The sequence below is a fragment of the Schistocerca nitens genome, chromosome 8, assembly GCF_023898315.1.
Source record: "Schistocerca nitens isolate TAMUIC-IGC-003100 chromosome 8, iqSchNite1.1, whole genome shotgun sequence".
Classification (NCBI taxonomy): Eukaryota; Metazoa; Arthropoda; class Insecta; order Orthoptera; family Acrididae; genus Schistocerca; species Schistocerca nitens.
In genome coordinates this window covers 598252834-598279424 of record NC_064621.1, presented here as the reverse complement: position 1 = coordinate 598279424, position 26591 = coordinate 598252834, and the positions used below count along the sequence as shown (strand labels likewise).

The window sequence follows — 26591 nt, the reverse complement described above, 5'->3', positions numbered from 1 at the left end:
GAATGGACCTACACACCGAGAACTCGATGATATGGATGCAGTTATCCAAACTCGGTTTCACTGGGTCTGGCCGAATGCTTTCGAAGCGCACGCATCATTGGTCCAGGATCGTCGTACTGTGGTGACGGACACTGTTTGTCGTATTTTATCATCCACCGAACACCATTGCTACACAGGAGCCTAGCGTTGAGGCCTATAGCTCAGGCAGTTTCAAATGGATCGGCAGCATCTTTATTATCTTTTTTGAAGGATCAGTCATTCACTGTAGGAAATGAACATATGTACCAGAGCCGACATTAATTTGAGGATGTAGCTTGCAGATAGTGCTCTTTCGGAAGACTTCTAACATCTAAGTACCATTTTGTTTTACACCGTGAGATATACGAGATATGTCCGCAAAGTAAGTTCCGTTTGGTTATATAAAACACACGTGTACAGATCCAAAAAAATTTTTATTGTACAATTATCTACAACTGTTAAACTACTTTTCTACATAGCTTCCGAAATTTTGTAAGCACTTGTCATAGCGTGGCACAAGTTTTTCTACACCTTCTTCATAGAAGGTTGCCGCCTGTGTATTCAGCCATGTGGTAACACATTCTTTCGGCTCGTCATCGTCGTTGAAGTGTTGACATATTTTAGGTGTAAGAAGAGATGAAAGTCGCTAGGAGCGATGTCCGGGCTGTACGGAGGATGATCAAACGCGTCCCAGTGAAATTCCCGTGAGAGTTGTTTGGTCACATTCGCCGTGAGAGGTCGGGCATTATCGTGGAAAAAAACAACACGTTTTGACAGTAATCCTTGGAGCTTGTTCTGTATTGCGCGGCGCAATTTCTTAATGGTCTCGCAGTAACCATGTGCATTGATTGCTTGGCCTCGTGGTAAGAAATCAAGCAGCAAAATGCTTTTCCTGTCCCAAAAAACGGTGCACATGACTTTTCGAGGCGTCAAGATTTGCTTAGGCTTAACCTTCGTTGGGGATAAAGTGTGCCTCCATTCCATTGATTGCCGTTTTGTTACAGGGGTGTCGTACGATACCCAAGTTCCAGCCCCCTTGACTATCCGAGAAAGGAAACCATCGCCTTCTTCATTGTAGCGTGTCAAAAACTGAAGTGCACTGCCCATCCGTTCTGTTTGTGTTGTTCAATAAGAATATGGGGTAGCCAACGTCAGCAAAGTTTTCGAAATTTCAGTTGCAGTTACAATTTCATGAGATTTGCGGAACTTCCATAGCAAGGGCACTAAGTATAAACTTACGGTTGTGCTCAATCTTCAATTGTGTGAACCAGTTCATCACTAACCACAGACGGGCGTACACTTCGTTCTTCATCGTGCAATTGATCACGTCCTTCATTGAACAGTCTGGCCCATCTTCTAACCATAGTATTTTGTCCGTAAACCTCGCAGATTTGCCGATGAATTTCCTTTGGTTTATCTTTCTTCGAATTTAGAAAACGAACCACAGATCTGATTTCACACGCAGTGGCATTTTCAATTGCGGCCGACATTATAAAGAAGCATTATAAAGCACACGTCGGCAGCAGCGATCTGAAGATGACGTACATACCTTCTCCTCGAGTCAGAGTAACTGACGCGCTTGCTCGGAACTGCGATCGTAGCGCTGCCGCGGGTAGAAATAGAAACGGAACATACTTTGTGGACGACCCTCGTATAAATATGCAGACTTACCACAATGGTTGTTCTATCTGAAAGTAAATGAAAAGTAAGGGTTGAGAGCTGTAAGTAGGTCAACAATCCACAGATACCCCCAGCCGCAAAGTCAGTTCCATCAATAAACGAGAAATACACTCCTGGAAATGGAAAAAAGAACACATTGACACCGGAGTGTCAGACCCACCATACTTGCTCCGGACACTGCGAGAGGGCTGTACAAGCAATGATCACACGCACGGCACAGCGGACACACCAGGAACCGCGGTGTTGGCCGTCGAATGGCGCTAGCTGCGCATCATTTGTGCACCGCCGCCGTCAGTGTCAGCCATTTTGCCGTGGCATACGGAGCTCCATCGCAGTTTTAACACTGGTAGCATGCCGCGACAGCGTGGACGTGAACCGTATGTGCAGTTGACGGACTTTGAGCGAGGACGTATAGTGGGCATGCGGGAGGCCGGGTGGACGTACCGCCGAATTGCTCAACACGTGGGGCGTGAGGTCTCCACAGTACATCGATGTTGTCGCCAGTGGTCGGCGGAAGGTGCACGTGCCCGTCGACCTGGGACCGGACCGCAGCGACGCACGGATGCACGCCGAGACCGTAGGATCCTACGCAGTGCCGTAGGGGACCGCACCGCCACTTCCCAGCAAATTAGGGACACTGTTGCTCCTGGGGTATCGACGAGGACCATTCGCAACCGTCTCCATGAAGCTGGGCTACGGTCCCGCACACCGTTAGGCCGTCTTCCGCTCACGCCCCAACATCGTGCAGCCCGCCTCCAGTGGTGTCGCGACAGGCGTGAATGGAGGGACGAATGGAGACGTGTCGTCTTCAGCGATGAGAGTCGCTTCTGCCTTGGTGCCAATGATGGTCGTATGCGTGTTTGGTGCCGTGCAGGTGAGCGCCACAATCAGGACTGCATACGACCGAGGCACACAGGGCCAACACCCGGCATCATGGTGTGGGGAGCGATCTCCTACACTGGCCGTACACCACTGGTGATCGTCGAGGGGACACTGAATAGTGCACGGTACATCCAAACCGTCATCGAACCCATCGTTCTACCATTCCTAGACCGGCAAGGGAACTTGCTGTTCCAACAGGACAATGCACGTCCGCATGTATCCCGTGCCACCCAATGTGCTCTAGAAGGTGTAAGTCAACTACCCTGGCCAGCAAGATCTCCGGATCTGTCCCCCATTGAGCATGTTTGGGACTGGATGAAGCGTCGTCTCACGCGGTCTGCACGTCCAGCACGAACGCTGGTCCAACTGAGGCGCCAGGTGGAAATGGCATGGCAAGCCGTTCCACAGGACTACATCCAGCATCTCTACGATCGTCTCCATGGGAGAATAGCAGCCCGCATTGCTGCGAAAGGTGGATATACACTGTACTAGTGCCGACATTGTGCATGCTCTGTTGCCTTACTCTATGTGCCTGTGGTTCTGTCAGTGTGATCATGTGATGTATCTGACCCCAGGAATGTGTCAATAAAGTTTCCCCTTCCTGGGACAATGAATTCACGGTGTTCTTATTTCAATTTCCAGGAGTGTAGACTTGGCATATTAGAAAGCAGAGAGTTAATCGTTAGAAGCTAATATCTCATTTCCAAGTAAGCCAGTCAGCTCAGAAGAAATTATATGTATCTGTAATCTCGCATTACAACATTAATAGTTTATCGGCTGCGAAATTGTCACCAGGTTGACGATGAAAGTTCAAACTCCAGACCTAACGATCTTTTCATGGTGGGGCTTCCGAGTATCGTGACAGGTGTTAAAATATAAAAACCTGTCAGGGAATCTCCAAACGCAACCGTTTATTACATAATTATGGGTGAAAATTATACCTATGGATGCAAAATTATTTCTCAGTAGATTCGTCTGAGCCGGCAGTTGTGGCCGAGTGGTTCTAGGTGCTTCAGTCCGGAACTGCGCTGCTGCTACTTTCGCAGGTTCGAATCCTGCCCCGGGTATGGATGTGTGTGATGTCTTTAGGTTAGTTAGGTTTAAGAGGTCTACGTTCTAGGGGACTGATGACCTCAGATGTTAAGTCCCATAGTGCTCAGAGCCATTTGAACCATTTTTTAGATTCGTCTATGATTTTCCTGATGTCGGCGATACGTTTCTCTTCCTCCAAATTGAGTTATTTATTTCCACAATAAAATCATATGTGGGAATTAAAGTTTGACAAAAATTATGTATCTCGATGTCTTTTAATGATTATTGATTTTGTAACGGAAATTTTTGTTTTATTTAAAACACAAAAATGTTTTCGCCTGGTGGTATGCGACATCATCTTTGAAACATTTGACTGATAAATACGCTGAATATGAGTCGAAAAATAAGTGACTAATTGCTGTGGTATCTACATACGGAGTCAATAAGCATCTACTTTGCAACTACTTTGCAACTACTTCGTAACAACACGAAAAATGGTTGAAAACTTCTTTGGAACCTGTTAATGAAATAGCGGTCACCTAAATCACCAAAGCTTTTGCAGGGAGAGTGACGAAGTGGGTGGAGGTGATGGACAGGAGGGAGGGAGGAATCTGAAATATGAGATCTGAGACGTGTTGTAAATATGCTAGCCACATCTGGAAGTTGATATTTCCAGTTGTGATCTTTGACAGTCTCTGAACTTGATACGTTGGTGATCGTATTTATATTTGCAGTTCACCTTCGCCTGCTCGTCTTTGTTTAGAGTTCACCTTCGTCGTGTTGCATACTTACCGGTCAGCTCGTATTTTCGCTCAGGGCTCGCCTTCTTCTACCTGATGGTCACTGTATTGTGTTTGTAACTGCAGCTCACCTTCTTCTGCTTGTACTTGATGGCCAGCTTGAGCCTCTCCAGGGTCTGCCTCTCGCCCGGCTCCCAACTCTCCCCTCCAGGGTTGTGGTTCAGCATGATCTCCAGCTCCAGAGAGGTGCGCGCGTGGTCCAGCAGCGACGTGGCGAACTCCTGCACGTTCTGCCGCATCTCCTGTAAAAGACAGCCGGTACAGGCATCAGTCCCGTGTCCTTGAAGTACAGTTCCACCCCACAGGGTGATAAAGATTGTGGTGTCACATTACAACACATAGAAAAAATATAGGTTTCTTCGTTTCGAGACATGATGTGATCTCTTCTCACGTTTTTAAAAATATCAAGCGTGTCTAAAGTGTCACCTGTTTCAGTCCTCTGCCGTTAACAGCTTCGATAGGTGCAGTTGTTCTTGGTGCTGGTACCAGTAAAGTGTTGAAATTGCTCATTTATTGTTGTAGTTAAATAATTTGAATATCGGCTCACACAACTTCTAAGAAAGTCACGTAGGGTAAGAGACAAAAAATTAAACATAAAATTACGTCTACATCACATCTACATGATTACTCTACGATTCAAAATTAAGTGACTGGGAATGTGTTCATCGAACCCCTTCAATCTATTTTAAGCTCGGACAGTGCGTGGGAGAAAAGAAGACTTTTTCCGCGCTAGCTCTGATTTCTCTTACTTTACTACAGTGATCATTTCTCCCTATGAAGGCGGGAGTCAATAAAATATTTTCGCAGTCGGACGAGAAAGTTGGTGACTGAAATTTAATGAGAAGTTCACGCCGCAATAAAAAACGTGTTACCCCAATTCGCATATCACATCGGCGGTTCTCTTTCCCCTATTTCGCGATGATACAAAACTTTCTGCCCTTCCTTGAACTTTTTCGATTTCCTCCGTCAATTTTCTCTGACATGAATCCCACTTGACACAGCAATACTCCAGAAGAGGACGAACATGAGTAGTGTAGGCTGTCTCTGTAGTAGACCTGTCGCATTTTCTAGATGTTCTGGTTCGCTTTCCGCACAACATTATCTACGTGGTCGTTCTAATATAAGTTATACGTAATTGTAATCCATAAGTATCCCTAATTTAATATCAGTGTGTAGCATCAAACTTTATATTCCACCATGCCAGACATAAACCTCCACATTTAGCGGTGCCTTATCCCACCCTTCCTTTCAGCCCATAGTGTCTTTTTCAAACACTTCTTCATACTCGTACAAAGCTTGGTTAAAATAGCTCACGGGGTTCTAATGCTATTCCGGCGCGTCCCCGCACACACACACACACACACACACACGCACACACACACACACACAGGCTGGCCGCTGTGGCCGAGTGGTTGCAGGCCTTCAGTCCGGAACCGCGCTCCTGCTACGGTCGCAGGTTCGAATCCTGCCTCGGGCTTGGATGTGTGTGATGTCCTCAAGTTAGTTAGGTTAAGTAGTTCTAAGTCTAGGGGACTGATGACCTCAGATGTTAAGTCCCATAGTGCTTAGAGCCACACACACACACACACACACACACACACACACACACACATGCACACATGTGCGCACGCTCATACACACGTAGATATAGACTTCTATCCACTACATACAGTTATTGTTGCTGTTGTTGCGATCTTAAGTCTACGGTCTGCTCCGATACAGTTCCCTGCAACTTTTACTCTCTCTCACACTTCGCTCTGTTACCAACCCGACGATTCCTTGATGCCTTTGGATGTGCCGTAATAACCGACCCCTTCTTTTAATCAAGTTATGTTTCAAATTTCTTTTCTCCCTAATTCTATTCGGTATCACGCCATAAGTTATCCATTATTCCGTATAATTATCGGTATTTTTATGTAGCACGACGTTTCAAAAGACTGTATGTTGTTCTTGTCTGAACTGCATATCGTCCACGTTTCACTTCCTTATAAGGCTGCCCTGCTGATCAACACTTTCGGGACAGACTTCCTAAAGTTTAAATTTATATTTGATACCAGCAATTTATTTTTGCATAAACACTTTTCGTACTATTCTCACCCTATATTTTATGTCCCGTCTACTTCTTCCGACGTCAGTTATTTTTTCTGCTTAAATAGTAGACGTCGTCTTATAATTTTAGTCTCTTATTTCCTAATGTAATTCCGTCAACACTGCCTGATTTAATTCCACTACATTCCACCCGTTCGCAGTATCAACAGTAGAAAGGCCATGTTGAATGATGTTACAAGTCCAGATCAGTCCTTCGTCCAGACTGCTGCCCCTGCAACTAGTGAAGAACGTGCTGTGCCTCTTCAGGAACCATACTTTAGTCAGTCAAACAATTTCTCTGAAACGTAAGTTTCAAGAACAATGAAGATAAAGTGCGGTAAGGTAAGGTGACAAAACAAATTTTCGCCAAGTGTTTTTGAGAGATTCATTTATAACTGGAGAGACCCAAATACAGACTCGGAACTACTAATCGTCGAAGAGATTAAAAACATCATTAATTCCTTGGAGGTGAATAAAGCTGCTGGAATAGATGAGATCATTGCAGAACTCTCGACATACACAAACAAGAAAAAGATTTCGACGTCGCTTACAAATGTATTAAGGGAAGAAAGTAGCTTCCAGAAGTGTGATAACTGGGAATCTTACTTCCGAATTATAGAGAAATATCGCTATACCATTTGCCTAATAAGATATTATCAATGGAAACAGTGTTGAAGAGAGTGGAAAAGCCGATAAGTGCAGAAACTGATGAATACCAGGGAGGTTTCAGAAAAGCCAGAACATTCGCAGAACAGATCTTGAATTTGAAACTGATAATTGCCTAATAACACCAGGAGCAAGATTTTAGTGCTCAGATTCATGGGCGAAAAAAACTTATGGTTCAATAGATAGAATACCATTTTTCAAAATTTTGAAGGCGATGACTTGGACATAACTAAGACGACACCTAACCTCAAGTTCAGAAGAAGACTATCACGTCCTCAGCACCAGAAAAGGGGACGCCCTCTCCACATTACTCTTCAACTGAGTGTGATAAAGCGGTCAGAGAATGGTGTAGATAAATGACAGGATTGTTTGGAATGTGAGTGGAGTACAAGAGAAATACAATGCCGATAAGCTGTTTGGTGTTTGCAGGCGATATTGTGATCATATTGGAATTGTTAGAAGCGGCCACTAACCAAACGGCCCACTCGGCTAAGGCAAAATATCACGGATATTAAGACAGTTCCTATATGTATGAAAAATGGAGAAGGTAGTGAGATATAATAACTAGAAGAGTAGGCAAGACTATGACTGAGAAAAAATGAAGTTATCTGAGCATGAATAAGATAAAAAAAGAAGGGAGGAAAATTGGGTTTAACGTTTCGGACTGAAGCGCCTAGAACCTCTCGGCCACCACGGCCGGCACATTGAGATCATTGGAGACGGAGCACAAGTTAGGATGTGACACGGATGGGGAAGAAAATCGGCGGACCTTTTCAAGGGAACCATTCCGGCATTTGCCGGGAGCCATTTAGGGAAATCACGGAAAAACCTAAGTCTGGATGGCCGGACGCGGGTTTGAACCATCGCCCTCCGGATGCGAGTCCAGTGTGTTAGCCAGTGATCCACCTCGCTCGATAGTAAGATAAAATCCGTGTATAAACTAACTATGAACATTCATAACAGAAGAACCATTCGAGCAATTAAAATCATGACATTACCAAACATGAACGCAGCAGGAAGTCTCGACGAAGAATAGACGATTCATGAAAAGAAAACGAGAGAACCTAGAAGTGTGCGCTAAAGAGCCAAAGAAACTGGAACATCTGCCTAATATTGTGTAGGGCCCCCGCGAGAACGCAGAAGTGCCGCAACACGACGTGGCATGGACTCGACTTATGTCTGAAGTACTGCTAGTGGGGGGGGCATCTCTACTGAACACCACGTTGCAAGGCATCCCAGATATGTTAAATAATGTTCATGTCTGTGGAGCTTGGTAACCATTGGTAGTGTTTAAACTCGGAAGAATGTTCGTGGAGCCACCATGTAGCAATTCTGGACGCATGGGGTGTCTCATTGTACTGCTGAATTGCCGAAGTCCGTCGGAATGCACAATGGACATCAACCGGTGCAGATGATCAGACAGGATGCTTACGTACGTGTCACCTGTCAGGGTCGTGGAGAAGAAACATCACTCCAAATACACGCGCCCATTACAGAGCCTCCACCAGCTTCAAAAGTCGCCTGCTGACATCCAGGGTCCATAGATTCATGAGGTTCTCTCCATACCCGTTCGCGTCCAACCGTTCGATACAATTTGAAACGAGACTCGTCCGAACAGGAACATGTTTCCAGTCATAGCAGTCCAATGTGGGTGTTGTCAGGCGATGCGTAAAGCTTTGTGTCGTGCAGCCATCAAGGGTACACGAGTGGGCCTTCGGCTCCGAAAGGCCATGTCGAATATGTTTCGTTGAGTGGTTCGCATGCTGACACTTGTTGATGTCCCAGTGTGAGAAACTACAGCAATTTTCTGCCACGTTGAACGATTCTTTTCAGTCGTCGTTGGTCCCGTTCTTGCAAGATCTTTTTCCGGCCGCAACGATGTCGGAGATTTGGTTTCACCGGATTCCTGATATTCACGGTACACTCATGAAATGGTCGTATGGGTAAATGCCCACTTCATTGTTGCCTCGGAGATGCTGTGTAACATCGCTCGTGTGCCGACTATAACACCACGTTCAAACTCACTTAAATGTTGATAACCTGCGATTGTAGGAGCAGTATACTATCTAACAACTGCGCTAGACACTTGTTTTCTTACATAGGCGTTTCCGAGGGCAGCGCCGTATTCTGCCTGTTTACATATCTCTGCATTTGAATAAGAATGCCTTTACCAGTTTCTTTGGCGCTTCAGTGTATAATCGTATAAAAAGAACTATGTTTTCTATAAACATCTGTAGAATGGAACAGAATGAATTGACGCATCAGATACTGGTGTTTCTTGTGAACGATAAACGGAAAGTATGTTGGATTCAAGAGGTAAGTATGAATTTGAAAGGAATGGGAAGCAGAGAGTGACAACACTGTACCTTTCAAATCGAGTATTGAGACTGACACAAATTTCAAGAACAGAATTAACCCAGAGTGAACAGATACTGGAGCCGTGGTCCCCTCCACTCGCGGCTGCAGTGCCGTACTGTTGCTACAGCAGCATATTGAAGATACTGAAGCTGCAATTGTAATCACATACGACAGTTGTTCCATATTGGTTAGTTTTCCTTTTTCGCTAGTATACGCACGTGCGTAAGATGAGGTACAGTTACCGTGACCGTACCGTATCCCCAACTGAAAAGCAGACTTTCGCCGTAGCGGCGTTGTATGTAATGCCAGCGAGTGAATGTGTCTGCCAAGAGATGACGTGGTACTCCCAGTTGCACAAATATACTTAACGGCTTCGCAGCAATTTACTCATTTCTGGAGAATTGTTTCAGCATTTCGTTGCAAGACGGATTCCTCCCGATCAGCACAAAGAGCGTCGCGCGGAGGAGGAGCATGCTTCACGTGTTTATCGCAGGATGAAAGAGGTGTTCAGAGGGCAGTGTCTCGCACTGTGCACCATATTCCTGGAGGCGGGACGCGTAAAAATTAGGAATATGCCACGTCATGGGCCTGTGCACGTTGTCGGCCGTGGAGGAGCTCATACGAATGAATCGTCTGATCACTACACGAGACACTGCTGTTGAACTCTCGATGTGCAAATCAACGTGCATCGGATAATCCACGAGAAGCTTCGTAACGGCCAAGTTCGTGCACAGTGGTGCCGACGCACCTTTCAGAAAATCAGAAAACGGCGAGAATGCATGCTTGCCTGACCACGCTATTGAGGTACGAGGAACAAGGAACGGATTCCATTGCTCGGATTGTGCCATGTGATGAAACGCGGCGTCACCACTTCGACCTGGCGTCCAAATGGGTGAGAATGGACTGGCGCCATCCTAGCTCCCCTCGTTCAAAAATGCCCACTCTGTCCCGAAGGACGGAAAAGTGATTCTCAGTTTCCTTTCAACGACGCAGAGCCTCTACTCATCGACTGGGTACCACTGGGTGCAACAGTTAACGCTGAACAGCAATGCAGCACGTGGCTGAAGCTGAGACATGCCAGTAAAAACAAACGCGGGGACCAGCTCTCGAATGGTACGGCGCTTCTCCTGAGCAACACTAGGCCACATGTGACCAAAAATACCCTCGAGTTCCTTCAAGAATTTCGATGGGAGATTTTGGAATATCCTATTTACAGCCCTGATATCTCCCCAAGTGACCTGCATATCTTCGGCCCTTAAAACAATCACTTGAAGGTCAGGGTTTCAGCTGTGACAAGGAAGTGCAGGAACTGTAAAAAAACTGGATCCGTCGTGAATCAAGGGGTTTCTACGTTGAAGACATCCTCTCCCTTCGTACGCGGTGCAATCAATGTGTCAATGTCAGTGGCAGTTATGTATAGTTATAGTTGTTCTACATGAAGTGCGATTAGAATATTTTCACTAGTAGTGTCCTTCTAATTTGGGCGTATCTTATATACCAAGGTGACAAAAGTCGTGGGATGCATGCTCGTATCGTGTCGGACGTTCGTTTTCCCAGCGTAGTGCAGCAGCTCAACGTTGCATTGACTCAACAAGTCATTGGACTTCCCCTGCAGAAATATTGAGCCATGATACCTCTATACCCCTCCATAATTGCGAAAGTGTAGCAGATGTAGAATGTTGTGCTCGAATTGATCTCTCGATTATGTCCCATAAATGTTCGATGGGATTCATGAGAAGCCAAATGATGCGGTCGAATTGTCCAGAATGTTCGTCAAACCAATCGCGAACAATTGTAACCTGGTGACGTGGTGCACTGCCATCCATAAAAATTCCATCGTTGTTTGGTTGTTTGGGAACACGAAGTCAATGAATGGCTGCAAATAGTCTCCAAGTAGCCGAACGTAACCATTTCCAATCAAGGATCAGTTCAGTTGGACCAGAGGACCCAATCTATTTCACGTAAACAAAAGTCCACACCGTCATGGAGCCACCACCAGATCGCACAGTGTCTTCCTGACAATCCTGGTCCAAGGCTCCGTGAAGTCTGCATCACAGTCGAACCGTACAGTCAGCTCTTGCCAACTGAAACAGGGCTCATCTGACCAGCTCACGGTTTTACAGTCGCCTAAGGTCCAACCGATACGGTCACGAGCCCAGGAGTAACAGTGCATGCGGTGTCATGCTGTTAGTAAAGGCATTTGGATCTGCCGTCTGCTCCCAAGCCCATTAACACCAAATTGCTCTGCACTGTCCTACCTGCACTATCCTACTTGCGGTTATTTCACACATTATTGCTTGTCTGTTAGCAGATGCCGCTGCTCTCGCTCTTTAAGTGAAGGCCGTCGGCCGGTACGTTGCCCCTAGTGAGAGGTCATGCATTTAATTTGGTGCTCTCGGCACACTCTTGACACTGTGGATTTTGGAATATTGATTTATCTAACTATTTCAGAAATGGAATGGCCCATGCTTCTAGCTCCAACTACCATTCCGCGTACAAGGGCTGTTAACTCTGCATCTACATCTACGTGATTACTCTGCTATTCACAATAAAGTGCGTGGCAGAGGGTTCACTGAACCACCTTCATGCTATCTCTGTACCGTTACACTCTCGAACAGCACGCGGGAAAAACGAGCACTTAAATTTTTCCGTGCGAGCCCTGATTTCTCTTATTTTATCGTGTTGATTATTTTTACCTATGTAGATGGGTGCCAACAGAATGTTTTCGCAATCGGAGGAGAAAAATGGTGATTGAAATTTCATGATAAGATCCCGTCGCAACGAAAAACGCCTTTGTTTTAAAGATTGCCACTCCAATTCACGTATCATGTCTGTGACACTATCTCCCCTATTTCACGATAATACAAAACGAGCTCCCTTCTTTGTACTTTTTCGATGCAATCCGTCAGTCCCACCTGATGCGGACCCCACACCGCACAGCAGTACTGCACAATAGGGCGGACAAGCGTAGTGTAAGTAGTCTCTTTGGTAGACACCTAAGTGTTCTGCCAATGAATCGCAGTCTTTGGTTTTCTCTACCCACAATATTATCTATGTGATCGTTCCAATTTAGGTTATTTGTAATTGTAATCGCTAAATATTTAGTTGAATTTAGAGCCATCAGATTTGTGTGACTTATCGCGTAATCGAAATTTAGCTGATTTCTTTTAGTACTCATGGGAATAACTTCGCACTTTTCTTTATTAAGGGTCAACTGCCACTGTTCGCACCATACAGATATCTTATCTAAATCATTTTGCAAGTCGTTTTGATCACCTGATGACTTTACAAGACGGTAAGTGACAGCATCATCTGGAAACAATATTACACGGCTACTGACATTGTCTCCTATGTCGTTAATATAGATCAGGAACAATAGAGGGCCTATAATGCTTCCTTGGGGGGACGCCGGATATTACTTCTGTTTTACTCGATGACTTTCCGTCTATTACTACGAACTGTGACCTTTCTGACAGGAAATCACGAATGCAGTGGCACAAGTGAGGCGATACTCCGTAGGCACGCAGTTTGATTAGAAGATGCTTGTGAGGAACGGTGTCGAAAGCCTTCTGGAAATCTAAAAATATGGAATCAATTTGACATCCCCTGTCGATAGCACTTATTACGTCATGAGTACAAAGAGCTAGTTGTGTTTCACAAGAACGATATTTTCTGGATCCGAGCTGACAATATGTCAATAAATTGTTTTCTTCGAGGTAATTCATAATGTTCGAATACAGTATACGTTATAAAACCCTACTGCAAATCGACGTTAGTGATATAGGCCTGTAATTCAGCGGATTACTCCTACTTCCATTTTTGGGTATTGGTGTGACCTGAGCAATTTTCCAGTCTTTAGGTACGTATCTTTCTGTGAGCGAGTGGTTGTATATAATTGCTAAATATGGAGTTATTTTATCAGCATACTCTGAGAGGAACCTGACTGCTATACCATCTGGACCGGAGGCCTTGCCGTTATTAAGTGATTTAAGCTGCTTTGTTACAAAAAATGGTTCAAATGGCTCTGAGCACTATGGGACTTAACATCTATGGTCATCAGTCCCCTAGAACTTAGAACTACTTAAACCTAACTAACCTAAGGACATCACACAACACCCAGCCATCACGAGGCAAAGAAAATCCCTGACCCCGCCGGGAATCGAACCCGGGAACCCGGGCGTGGGAAGCGAGAACGCTACCGCACGACCACGAGATGCGGGCGCTTTGTTACACCGAGGATATCTACTTCTATGTTACTCATCATGGCAGTTGTTCGTGATTAGAATTCAGGAATATTTACTTCGTCTTCTTTGGTGAAGGACTTTCGGAAAACCGTGTTTAATAACTCTGCTTTAGTGGCACTGTCATCAGTGACTTCACCGTTGTTATCGCGCAGTGAAGGTATTGAATGTGTTTTGCCACTGGTGTGCTTTATGATGACTAGAATCTCTTTGGGTTTTCTGACAGATTTCGAGAGAGAATTTCGTTGTGGAAATTATTAAAAGCATCTCGCATTTAAGTACGCTTCGTGAGGCCATAATCACGTGGAAACCTTTTCACGTGAATCACTTGGGTATAAATGGCAGCTCCGCCAATCCAATGCCCTTTTATACTTTATACACGATGCTATCACTAACTGTACATGAGCATGTCGCTGTCCCATGACTTTTGTCACCTCGGTCTATCTTGTAAAAAGAGCTTCCACGTTTCCACAGTTTTTTTCCTTCTTACAACCACACTGTCGTATTAATATTTTTGTACAGTAAGTGGAAAGAATTGTTTATTATCTAGTCGGTTCTTTGCCATGCTATAATTAACCTGGAATTTAATAGGAAACTCGAGGCAGTCGTAAGCACAATTCCCGATATTATTCGTCACTCAGTATGTAAAGGAATTTTTTGCAGTGCCGTAGTTGACAAGAACGCGGACAGAGGCACGAAAGGCCGCCGGATGTCGCGTTCCGTTCGGCGCTCGCATTTCAGCGGAGCGTTTATCTGACGCCCACCTCGCGCCGCGGCAGCGCGCCTGCCAAAGCCGACGTGGCGTGCAGAGCGGCCGGCGGGCCGGTCGCCGTGCTCGGCGCGGCGTGCCATCGCGCCTCCCACGCCTCCCTCAATTATTCAGCGCTGCGCTGCGCTGGCTGCTCCTCAAAGCGAGGTGCTGCCGCCGACTGCGATTACGTTTCGCTGAAACGTAACCAGCACGCTTCACGACTTGCAGCTGCAAAAAACCTCTGACCCTGCCTACCTAGGACCTTACGAATCTCGTAAACCAGAGCCGAAAGTTATTTTTCGCGCCCAAATTAACTTTGGCAACTACGCATTCATTATATACATCTACATCTACATCTACATGGTTACTCTGCAATTCACAGTTAAATGCCTGGCAGAGTAGTAATAGAACCCAGTACGTTGGCCTCGATGGTGAGTGTTCATCGGAGGTGTGGGTATCATCTGCAGTGCCCCAGGGAAGTGTGGTAGGTCTGCTGTTGTTTTCTATCTACATAAATGATCTTTTGGATAGGGTGGATAGCAATGTGCGGCTGTTTGCTGATGATGCTGTGGTGTACGGGAAGGTGTCGTCGTTGAGTGACTGTAGGAGGATACAAGATGACTTGGACAGGATTTGTGATTGGTGTAAAGAATGGCAGCTAACTCTAAATATAGATAAATGTAAATTAATGCAGATGAATAGGAAAAAGAATCCTGTAATGTTTGAATACTCCATTAGTAGTGTAGCGCTTGACACAGTCACGTCGATTAAATATTTGGGCTTAACATTGCAGTGCGATACGAAGTGGGACAAGCATGTAATAGCAGTTGTGGGGAAGGCGGAGAGTCTTCGGTTCATTGGTAGAATTTTGGGAAGATGTGGTTCATCTGTAAAGGAGACCGCTTATAAAACACTAATATGACCTATTCTTGAGTACTGCTCGAGCGTTTGGGATCTCTATCAGTTCGGATTGAGGGAGGACATAGAAGCAATTCAGAGGCGGGCTGCTAGATTTGTTACTGGTAGGTTTGATCATCACGCGAGTGTTACGGAAATGCTTCAGGAACTCGGGTGGGAGTCTCTAGATGAAAGGAGGCGCTCTTTTCGTGAATCGCTACTTAGGAAATTTAGAGAACCAGTATTTCAGGCTGACTGCAGTACAATTTTACTGTCGCCAACTTACAAGTCTCGGATACCACAAAGATAAGATAAGAGGGATTAGGGCTCGTACAGAGGCATATAGGCAGAACAGGGAGAGAAGATGCTAGTTGTGGTACGAGGTACCCTCCGCCACGCACCGTATGGTGGATTGCGGAGTATGTATGTAGATGTAGATGTAGATGTAGAGGGTTCATCGAACCATTTTCATACTACTTGTCTACCATTCCACTCTCGAATGGCGCGTGGGAAAAAGGAACACCTAAATCTTTCCGTTCGAGCTCTGATTTCTCTTATTTTATTATGGTGATCATTTCTTCCTACGTAGGTAGGTGTCAACAAAATATTTACGAATTCTGATGAGAAAGTTGGAGATTTAAATTTCGTAAATAGCGCTCAGTAAGTAATAGAGCCTCGAGTGTTATTATTGGGTTGGTGCAGAAGTTCGTAGCGGTTTTCCGTACATTTAATAAACACAACAAATACACATGACAGTGGCTTTAGTCATCAGTAACATATCCTCCTTCACGTTTTACAATAGTCTTCCAACACGGGCGTAATTTTGTGACTTGGCAGCTGTAGAAATCACCTGGTTCTGAGGCGAAGAAGTCGTCGAGCCATGTTCGGAGCGCTTTTTCAAAATGTTCAGATCTGTGTATTCTTAAGGGACCAAACTGCAGAGGTCATCGGTCCCTAGACTTACACTCTACTTAAACTAACGTATGCTAAGAACAACACCTACACCTATGCCCGAGAGAGGACTCGAACCTCCGGCGGGAAGGGCCGCGCAGTCAGTGACGTGGCGCCTCTAACCGCGAGGCCACTCCGCGAGGCAGCGCTTTTTCAACTGGAGATGAAGTTCCCCGAAGGCTGTTCTATAGAGAGCGGGAAAGGTGAAAATCTGACGGTGCAATATCAGGTGAATAAGGTGGGTGCGGAATGAGTTCCCAAACCAACTCCTGCATAATGTTTTTATCAGTCTAGCAGAATGCGTGTGGGCGTTATTGTAGACTAGCATAAGTTCGCGCTGCGTTCCTGGTCGTTGTTCTCGGATTGCGTCTGGAAGACGTTTCATTCGTTGACAATAAATGTCAGCAGTGATCGTTACATCGCGGAAAAGCAATTCGTAGTACACCATAACGTCGCTGTTCCACCAGATGCATAACAATATCTTTTATGGATGCGCACACCTCTTTTTACTGGGAGTTGTTACTTTGTTTGGGCTCAGACATTCCTTATGTTACCACAAAGACCACACCCACACGTAGCGATACGAAATGGGAATGGTCGATGTTGTTCAGTAGCCAGTTGATGACTAGCAAGCGGCTACTCGCCGATTTTTGTGATTCTAGCTCAGAGCATGCGGTACCCATACATCCGTTTCTTGAACCTTCCCCATTGCATGCAAATGTCGCACGACCGTGGAAAAAGCACAGTCGATCACACTTGCCAGGTCTCGAGTATCATTGTGGATTAATGCGTTTAAACGATCTTCATTAGACGTCGAAGGTCTTGCTGAACGCTGAGAGTCACTAATGTCAAAACGATCTTCCTTAAAATGAGAAAACCATTTTATTGCTGTGCTCTGTCCAATGGGATTATCCTCATACGCGGCCGAAATGTTTCTGGTCACCCCCGCTACTGTCGCCCCTCTATTGAACTCAAACAGATGACAATGTCGGAAATGTTCCGATTTCTTCACTTAGCATTTCATTTTCTAGTGTCTATATCTCCAGGCAGTATCTCTAAATGACAATATATAAACTAAAATAGCAACAGTGAAGAACAAATAAAAAATTATGGTCGATAAATGAACCTGTGGCAACGAGAATACCAATACGCAAACAAAAACGCTACGAACTTATTACTATTAATTACTTATATTGATTACTTATATTGGTTATACAGTATGTGTAAAGTGTGTTGGAATTGGTTTAGTGCTCTCATTCTCAAACACTTTATGAATAAAATCCGGGTATTTCCTGTGATGCCATTTATCTGCCTCGAGAAAAACAGCCAGTTCCTAGCTGCAACACTTTCCCTACGTCTTAAATTTTTAAAATCAGATTATACCTCTTAATCAGTAGACTATGACAGGTTTTTAAATTTTTAAATTCAATAATTACCCGGAAAATTGAAAATCAAATTTTTGTTGCCCCTTTAAGCTGCCAGATAGGCATATTACAGTTTGTACTGCCTTATTGGAAAGCAATTTGCTGTCCCTCCAAGCACTAGTCAGACACATTTTCTCTGGCGTTTCGGCAGATATTGGGAATTTAGTTTTTCCCGATTTGTAGCTGGAGTCATTCCAAAGAATAGCACTCATAAGGCCTTTCCATGCGACGCCTAGCGTCGAGAAGGTCGGTTTGTTCTCAAGTATAAACAAAATGATTTATGAACTGGAACTTTATGTGCCTATTCGATAGAGCGGTCCGAAATTAGTCTAGCGCTATATTCCTTTTATCGTTATGTATGAACAGGAACATTTTTTTAAAAAAAAGTATTGCAGTAGCAACTGAGCAGTGTTGCTGCAAGGCAGTAGGAGTCAACGTGGGCCATGGCAGCTACAGTACTGCTTATTTAAGGTGTTTTAACGTTCTGTTAACAGATATCTGTCGACACTGGGCATAGCATGAAAGATGTGATGAGAAATGTTTTTGGGCTGTCTTCAGCTACACATTAGAGAAATGAAATTGCAATTATGTGCCGAAACACCAAAGAAAATGCGCCTGACGAGTCTAAGGAGGAAAAGGTTGATTCAGCAGTTGCCCTTACCTTTGGGTGTTATGCAACCTGCAACGCCTTCAATAAGCACCCGCAAGATGTTCCTATTCTCCTGCTAGCTATGTGCAGTCTATTAATCTTACAGAAAAAAAAATGAGCAGCACCTTTTTGTAGGAAGTTTAATGTAGTTAAATTTTGTACTGTGATACGTTTTCGATGGGCGCCACAGTTTTCGAGTTTTTCAAGAAAAACGCATTTAAAGATCAGTTTTGTACGTTTTTCTCGAATAATTCAGAAACTACAGCCTCTAGGGGAAATAGATAGCAATATAAAATGTAACTACATTAAATTTCCTACGGAAAGATCCAGGTCATTTGCGCATGTCGAGGGAGAAAATATAAAAGTCTTACCTGTGGTATTTGAAGGTGTTGCAGGTTGCATAAAGCCTGTAGGGACAGGCAGTTGAATGACGTTGTTATATTAATGTTAACTATTAGTGTTAACTATTCAACATCCCATTAGAACTACTGACGGCCTTGGGAGAGCCAGTCCTGACAAAACTCTACCATCTGGTGAGCAAGATGTATGAGACAGGCGAAATTCCCTCAGACTTCAAGAAGAATATAATAATTCCAATCCCAAAAAACGCAGGTGTTGAGAGATGTGAAAATTACCGAACTATCAGTTTAATCAGTCACAGCTGCAAAATACTAACGCGAATTCTTTACAGAGGAATGGAAAAACTGGTAGAAGACGATCCTCGGGGAAGGTCAGCTTGGATTCCATAGAAATGTTGGAACACGTGAGGCAATACTGACCTTACGACTTATCTTAGAAGAAAGATTAAGGAAAGGCAAACCTACATTTGTAGCATTTGTAGACTTAGAGAAAGATTTTGACGATGTTGACTGGAATACTCTCTTTCAAATTCTGAAGGTGGCAGAGGTAAAATGCAGGGAGAGAAAGGCTATTTACAATTTGCACAGAAACCAGATTGCTGTTATAAGAGTGGAGGGGCATGAAAGGGAAGCAGTGATTGGGAAGGGAGTGAGACAAGGTTGAGCCATTGCCTGATGTTATTCAATGTGTATATTGAGCAAGCAGTAAAGGAAACAAAAGAAAAATTCGAAGTAGGTATTAAAATCCATGGAGAAGTAATAAAAACTTTGAGGTTCGCCGATGACATTGTAATTCTGGCAGAGACAGCAAAGGACTTGGAAGAGCAGTTGAACGGAATGGACAGTGTCTTGAAAGGAGGATATAAGATGAACATCAGCAAAACGAAAACGAGGATAATGGAATATAGTCGAATTAAATCGGGTGATGCTGCGGGAATTAGATTAGGAAATGAGACGCTTAAAGTAGTAAATGAGTTTTGCTATTTTGGGAGCAAAATAACTGATGATGGTCGAAGTGGAGAGGATATAAAATGTAGAATGGCAATGTCAAGGAAAGCGTTTCTGAAGAAGAGAAATTTGTTAAAAACGAGTACAGATTTAAGTGTCAGGAAGTAGTTTCTGAAAGTATTTGTATGGAGTGTAGCCATGTATGGTAGTGAAACATGGACGATAAATAGTTTGGACAAGAAGAGAATAGAAGATTTCGAAATGTGGTGCTACAGAAGAATGCTGAAGATTAGATGGGTAGATCACATAACGAATGAGGTGAGGTATTGAATAGAATTGGAGGGAAGAGGAGTTTGTGGCACAACTTGACAAGGAGAAGGGATCGGTTGGTAGGGCATATTCTGAGGCATCAAGTTATCACCAATTTGGTACTGGAGGGCAGCGCGGAGGGTAAAAATCGTAGAGGGAGACCAATAGATGAATACACTAAGCAGATTCAGAAGGATGAAGGTTGCAGTAGTTACTGGGAGATGAAGAAGCTTGCACAGGATAGAGTAGCATGGAGAGCTGCATCGAACCAGTCTCAGGACTGAAGACCACAACAACAATGACAAGAATTCCCTGTAAGTGGCAGTATTGTTTCCAGCAAGAAGGCCAGTAGAAAGTTTGGGCTGCTGATGCCGCTGCTTGGCGTCGCAGGCGAGGCGGCGCACTCACGTTGTACTCGTCGCGGAACTCGTTCTCCATGCGGGAGAGGCGCCGCACCTCCCAGGAGAGCTCGAAGGCGGTGAGCAGCGGGTCCCGGGAGGAGAGCGCGATCAGCGAGCTGGCGGTGAGAGCGCGGTACGCGTTGATGCGCGCCTGCGAGTGACGCAGCGAGTCCGCCTCGCTCGACACCACGCACTCGTCGCAGCCGCACCTGCCGACAAGCGGAACACGGCGCCGGGCGTCTGTCACACTGGCGTTCATCAGAAGAATGAATCTCATGTCAACGTTACACTATGTTTCCAGAATGAGATTTTCACTGTGCAGCGGAGTGTGCGCTGATGTGAAACTTCCTGGCAGATTAAAACTGTGTGCCGCACCGAGACTCGAACTCGCGGGCAAGTGCTCTACCATCTGAGCTACCCGACTCACGCCCTGTCTTCACAGGAGAATTTCTGTAAAGTCTGGAAGGTAGGGGACGAGATACAGGCAGAAGTAAAGCTGTGAGGACGGGGCGTGAGTCGTGCTTGGGTAGCTCAGATGGTAGAGCACTTGCCCGCGAAAGGCAAAGGTCCCGAGTTCGAGTCTCGGTTCGGTACAAGTTTTAATCTGCCAGGAAGTTTCATATCAGCGCACACTTCGCTGCAGAGTGAAAATCTCATTCTGGAAACATCCCCCAGGCTGTGGCTAAGCCATGTCTCCGCAATATCCTTTCTTTCAGGAGTGCTAGTTCTGCAGGTTCGCAGGAGAGCTTCTGTAAAGTTTGGAAGGTAGGAGACGAGATACAGGCAGAAGTAAAGCTGTGAGGACCGGGCGTGAGTCGTGCTTGGGTAGCTCAGATGGTAGAGCACTTGCCCGCGAAAGGCAAAGGTCCCGAGTTCGAGTCTCGGTCCGGTACACAGTTTTAATATGCCAGGAAGTTTCATATCAGCGCACACTCCGCTGCAGAGTGGATATCTCATGCTGGAAATATCCCCCAGGCTGTGGCTAAGCCATGTCTCCGCAATATCCTTTCTTTCAGGAGTGCTAGTTCTGCAGTTTCGCAGGAGAGCTTCTGTAAAGCTTGGAAGGTAGGAGATGAGATACTGACAGGATTAAAGCTGTGAGGATGGGGCGTGAGTCGTGCTTGGGTAGCTCAGATGGTAGAGCAGTTGCCCGCGAAAGGCAAAGGTCCCGAGTTCGAGTCTCGGTCCGGTACACAGTTTTAATCTGCCAGGAAGTTTCGTTACACTATGTATTCTTTCGCTTTTGCTGGAACCCCATTGGATTTCGTTTCACGTGTCACGAAACCGAAGCAGGTTCGAGTAGAGACAAGTAGGATAATGATGATACGTTTTATGCTGTGCGTTACACCTGCATTGACACAGAGATAATACGGGCAGCAGCTTTACCGGCACGTTTATCTTGGACAGCACTGGCCAGGTAACTCATCCAACTAATCTGCAGTGATGTGAACAGCTGCAATAAAAGCGTGAAAATAGACGAGCTGAGAACAATATAGCTTTGAACGTCATTTAATTTTTAAACAGAAGAAACAATTTTTGGCAAAATTCAGGCGATACGCTTCTTAGGTGACCGGATTGAAAACAAGTGATGAAAATTCCTGATTTTGAAAAGGGTAATTTTTCTGCATGAGTTACGTGCGGCCTAAGGCTACACTGCTGGGATTTCACCACGTAGTTAAATATTGAAGCCACTGAAGGTATTACAGTCAGTCGTTGGGTAATCTCTGAACTCCATCCACATCGGACTCCGAGGATTACATTCAGTATTGCTACGTTGATAACGAGGCGATCTTCAACAGAATCCCAAGCCACCAGAAATTCCATATTCCCCCTCCTCTTTTATGGCGTGCTGTTCTGCATTTTGCCATCGATCGCCAGTGACGTGTCACGAAGCATCGTGCACTACTTTCAGCACGTTTGGCAGCTTAAATGTCTTGTTATTTATCGCGACAAGTCCCTTAACTTGACTCCAGATCAATTCTATTGGGTACAGACTGCAGTATTAAGGCGAAGACTGTAAAAATGCAGCGCTGTGTGCTCGACGCCGTGAAAATTGTTGTTTTCCATATTTCTATGAAGCTTACCACTCAGGTTCGTGTGAGACCATATCTGTCCTACAAAACAATGTGCATATTCAAACAAACAATATTTGATTCTTCATTTCTCTCAAAAAAATTTAATTGTGTAATGTTTTCTTAACTTCAACAATCATTTATAAAATGTCGATAAATAAGAATGTGTATTTGTGACGAAAACCAGAATTGTCCGTGTGGAAGGTAATTAGACGCTAGAAGACATGCATATTTCTTTGAAAATGGTGTTTAACAATAGGTTAACTAAGATATATTTTATGAATTTCATATTTAAATGATTTAGGTACTCAGACCGCCAAAAAAAAATTATAGACCACGAGCTGTAAACCGCCGCCCGCAACCACACACGATTACCAATTTGCGACGCTGCCGATTACGCCACGCATGTAAATTTAATACTTTTCTTTATTTTTATTACATAGTGTTTCTCGAAAAACGTCAAAGCTGATTTTTCCCTGTAATCTTTGGAAAACATTAACAACAACTTGTTTCTCGCCATTGACGGTGTTCCGCGTGCATGTTTCACTACGATACATGAAGCAGTATCATCCATTTTCACGGTACGTATGAACAGCGAGACAATAAGAGAACAAACACGAGCGTAGCGTTTACAGACACTATCACTGTACATGATTTTTGAAATAAAAATTACCTAGCTACAGTACGAGGGTATTCCCAAAAGTAAGGTCTCCTATTTTTTTGTAAGTACAGAACTATGTGTGGCAATTCGTCACACTGTTATGAAGAATGCTTCACGCGCTGTGTGTAAACATGCGCACGCCGCGCTGAGGCGCTCAGTCTTGGCTTGGCAGCCGTTGAGAATGGAGCTCCCGTTCGATGTTACCGCCAAGTTCGAATTGCGCGCAGTTATTCGGTTTTTGAACGCAAAGGGCACTGCGCCGATTGAAATCCATCGCCAATTGACGGAAGTGAGTCGTGCATGGATGTCAAAAATGTTCGTAAGTAGTGTAGAGAGTTCGCAGCTGATCGGACCAAAATTCACGACGAACAAAGGAGCGGGAGACCGTCAGTTTCTGAGGAGACAGTGTTGAAGGTTGAGCAAAGCATGCGTGAAGATCGGCGGATCATCCTGGATGATCTCTTCACGTTGGCTCCTGAGGTTTCCCGAAGCACCGCTCACAGAATTTTAACGGAAACATTGAACTACCGGAAGGTGTGCGCGAGATGGTGCCACGCATGCTGACTGAGGATCACATGTGGCAACGAGTTGATCCTTCCCGCGCATTTCTTCACCGCCTTGCAGCCGAACAGGACAACTTTCTGGATTCAATTGTCACGGGTGACGAAACCTGGGCATACCACTTTAAACCTGAGACCAAGCAACAATCACGCCAGTGACGACATCCTTCTTCGCCAAAGCCGCGGAAATTCAAACACAGTGTGCCGGTAAAGTCATGACAACCTTTTTTTGGGATCGGAAAGAGGTATTGTTGGTCCACTTTATGCCCACTGGGACAACAATTAACGCTTGAAAAAGCTCAAACGGGCAATTCAGATCCAGAGAAGAGGAATGTTGAGCAAGGGCGTACACATTCTCCATGACAACGCTCTCCCACACATCGCTCGGCAAACCGTTGCTCTCCTGCAACAGTTTCAGTGGAACATAATCACCCACCCACCCTATACTCCTGACTTGGCGCCCAGTGGCTATCACCTGTTGCCTAAGTTAAAAGAACATTTGTCTGGAAAGTGATTCAGCTCCGACGACGAGGTGAAAGAAGTTGTTCATAACTTTCTGAACAGCATGGCTGCGAGCTGGTATGACATGGGCATACAAAAACTGCCACAGAGTCTACAAAAATGCATCGACAGAAATGGTGATTATGTCGGAAAATAGCTAAATGTTCAAGCTGTAAACTGATGTAAACCGTTCTAGAAATAAACAGGTGTATGTACTTATAAAAAAATAGGAGACCTTACTTCTGGGATTACCCTCGTATGACGGATGTTAATACATCAGAATGTCTTAAAGTTTCATTTACAGCGACACAGTAATAAGATATGTAATACATAAGTTGGACCTACTTGCAAGAGCGGAACAACACCAGTGTACGAGAGCTACGGCTGATAATCAGTCATCATATTCCTACACTTTAATAATCCTGCATTTATTCCATCAATATCAGTAGATTTTCTATGTTTAATTTCTCCTAATGATTTATGAAGTTCTTCTATTGTTGCATGATAAACTTCAAATCATTATCATTCTTTTCAAGCTAATCTACCTCTATTTCGCTCAATAATGTAAGTATTTATAGTGCTTAAACCGTTCGTTCACTATTCTCTCTGTATCATTTTCTGATTTGTTGATATGCCTGAAGACTTTTAAATGATTATGATAAATATGAACGTCATAGATATTTAATAGATGACCATGTAAATTATGTTACCATGTTATATATTGTGTTTAGCGCTTTAAAAGTTTTTAAGTTGTAGAATACACATGAGTAAACTTAAAAGATGAACAGATGTATACGGAGAACATTGTGAGCGTACAAGCTGTGGAGGGGGGAGGCGGAGATTAAAGCGGCAGTTTTCAGCCGCAGAGCACGTGGCTGGCGGTTGCTATGGGGTCGTGGCGAGCAGCTAGCGATTATGCGGAAACTTGGCAGTGGAGTGTATGACCGTGTTTGCGCGTTTGGAGGAATTTATATGCCAAACAGAAATTGATAGAAACAGAACTAAGAGTGACACGAAGATGCGAGTTGGCACTCATGGACAGAAAAATATGTAAAGCTAAATTATCTAGACGCGCCACAAAAATCTAAAATAGTTTAAAAGTTATTGTTGCCTTAAAAATTGTAAATTTATGGAAGTTCAAAAGCTAATATTTCGGCAATGCTTTGGCCGATTAATATGAACAAAGTGTTTCCGGATGCGGCTGGCAGAGCTGCAGCGAAGAATCATACCCTATTTAGCAGAACATGTACCAATTTTGATTGAGAAGTCGGAATAAGGGATTCGACTGAGAGAAATTTTTTGGTAATAAATAATTTTAAAGAGACGAAACTGTCGGCAGCATTCTAAAGTTCAAAGAAGTAAGTGAGTAAATAAGTATGTATTTTTATTTGTTTATTTACGTTTAGTATCAAAAATCTGGGGAAACCAAAATCATGCCACAATAACATTATTTGTGAAAAAACGGTGGCAGATACAAAAAATTTGACTTTAAATTGTTATACCATACTTTTAATGTATCATGCCTGTTTTGTGTGTAGTTTCAGAATATTCATAATCTCTTTGTCAGTCGTTGTTTTGAGTTAGGCAGTCGTTTCGAGGGTGTACAGGGCGGCCTTGTTTGGGGAGTTGAGTTTGAGCGACGCTAAGAGCCCGACGTGCCACCCGTCTGTAGATAGTATTGGGTTGGTAGCCACGATCGGAGACAAGTATGTATGTAGCGATGTTCGATCAAGTTAAGTGTAATATAGTGGTTTAGGACAGCAGACAACAGTGTATTTTTGTGAACTGTGAATAGACTGTCGAGTGCCGTGACCGCGAAATATGAATTTGTAGTGATGTGTTCTAGCTTCAGTTATTAACAACCGCGCGTGTGTAAAAGCCCCTCAGACTGCGTTTTAAGTGTTTAGTCAATATACTGAAGACTATTCGTGGAAAAATGGAAATAAACTACTTGTTCAAATCATAAATCAACGTGAGTGACTTAATATTTTAAATTTCACCACAATATCTGCCTGCATTGTTTTTTATGTTTTACTTTTTTTCCTAGCAAGGGGAAACTACAGCCGTAATTTTTCCCAAGGGCATGCAGCTTTACTGTATGATTAAATGATGATTGCGTCCTCTTGGGTAAAATATTCCGGAGGTAAAATAGTCCCCCATTCGGATCTACGGGCGGGGACTACTCAAGAGGACGTCGTTATCAGGAGAAAGAAAACTGGCGTTCTACGGATCGGAGCGTGGAATGTCAGATCCCTTAATCGGGCAGGTAAGTTAGAAAATTCAAAAAGGGAAATGGATAGGGTAAAGTTAGATATAGTGGGAATTAGTGAAGTTCGGTGGCAC

The 26591-nt window shown here is 44.3% G+C and overlaps 1 protein-coding gene across 2 annotated transcripts in view; it reads right to left on the bottom strand.

The window, feature by feature from the left end:
• LOC126198891 (transient receptor potential protein) overlaps window positions 1-26591 on the bottom strand; it is a 439251-nt gene that overhangs the window by 177226 nt on the left and 235434 nt on the right. For both annotated transcript variants that reach the window (XM_049935507.1, XM_049935506.1), the window contains exons 7-8: window positions 20462-20663; window positions 4484-4654 (exon numbers count right to left, since the gene is read on the bottom strand). In XM_049935507.1, the coding sequence (XP_049791464.1) occupies window positions 4484-4654; window positions 20462-20663 (373 nt within the window). The remainder of the gene's footprint in view (window positions 1-4483; window positions 4655-20461; window positions 20664-26591) is intronic.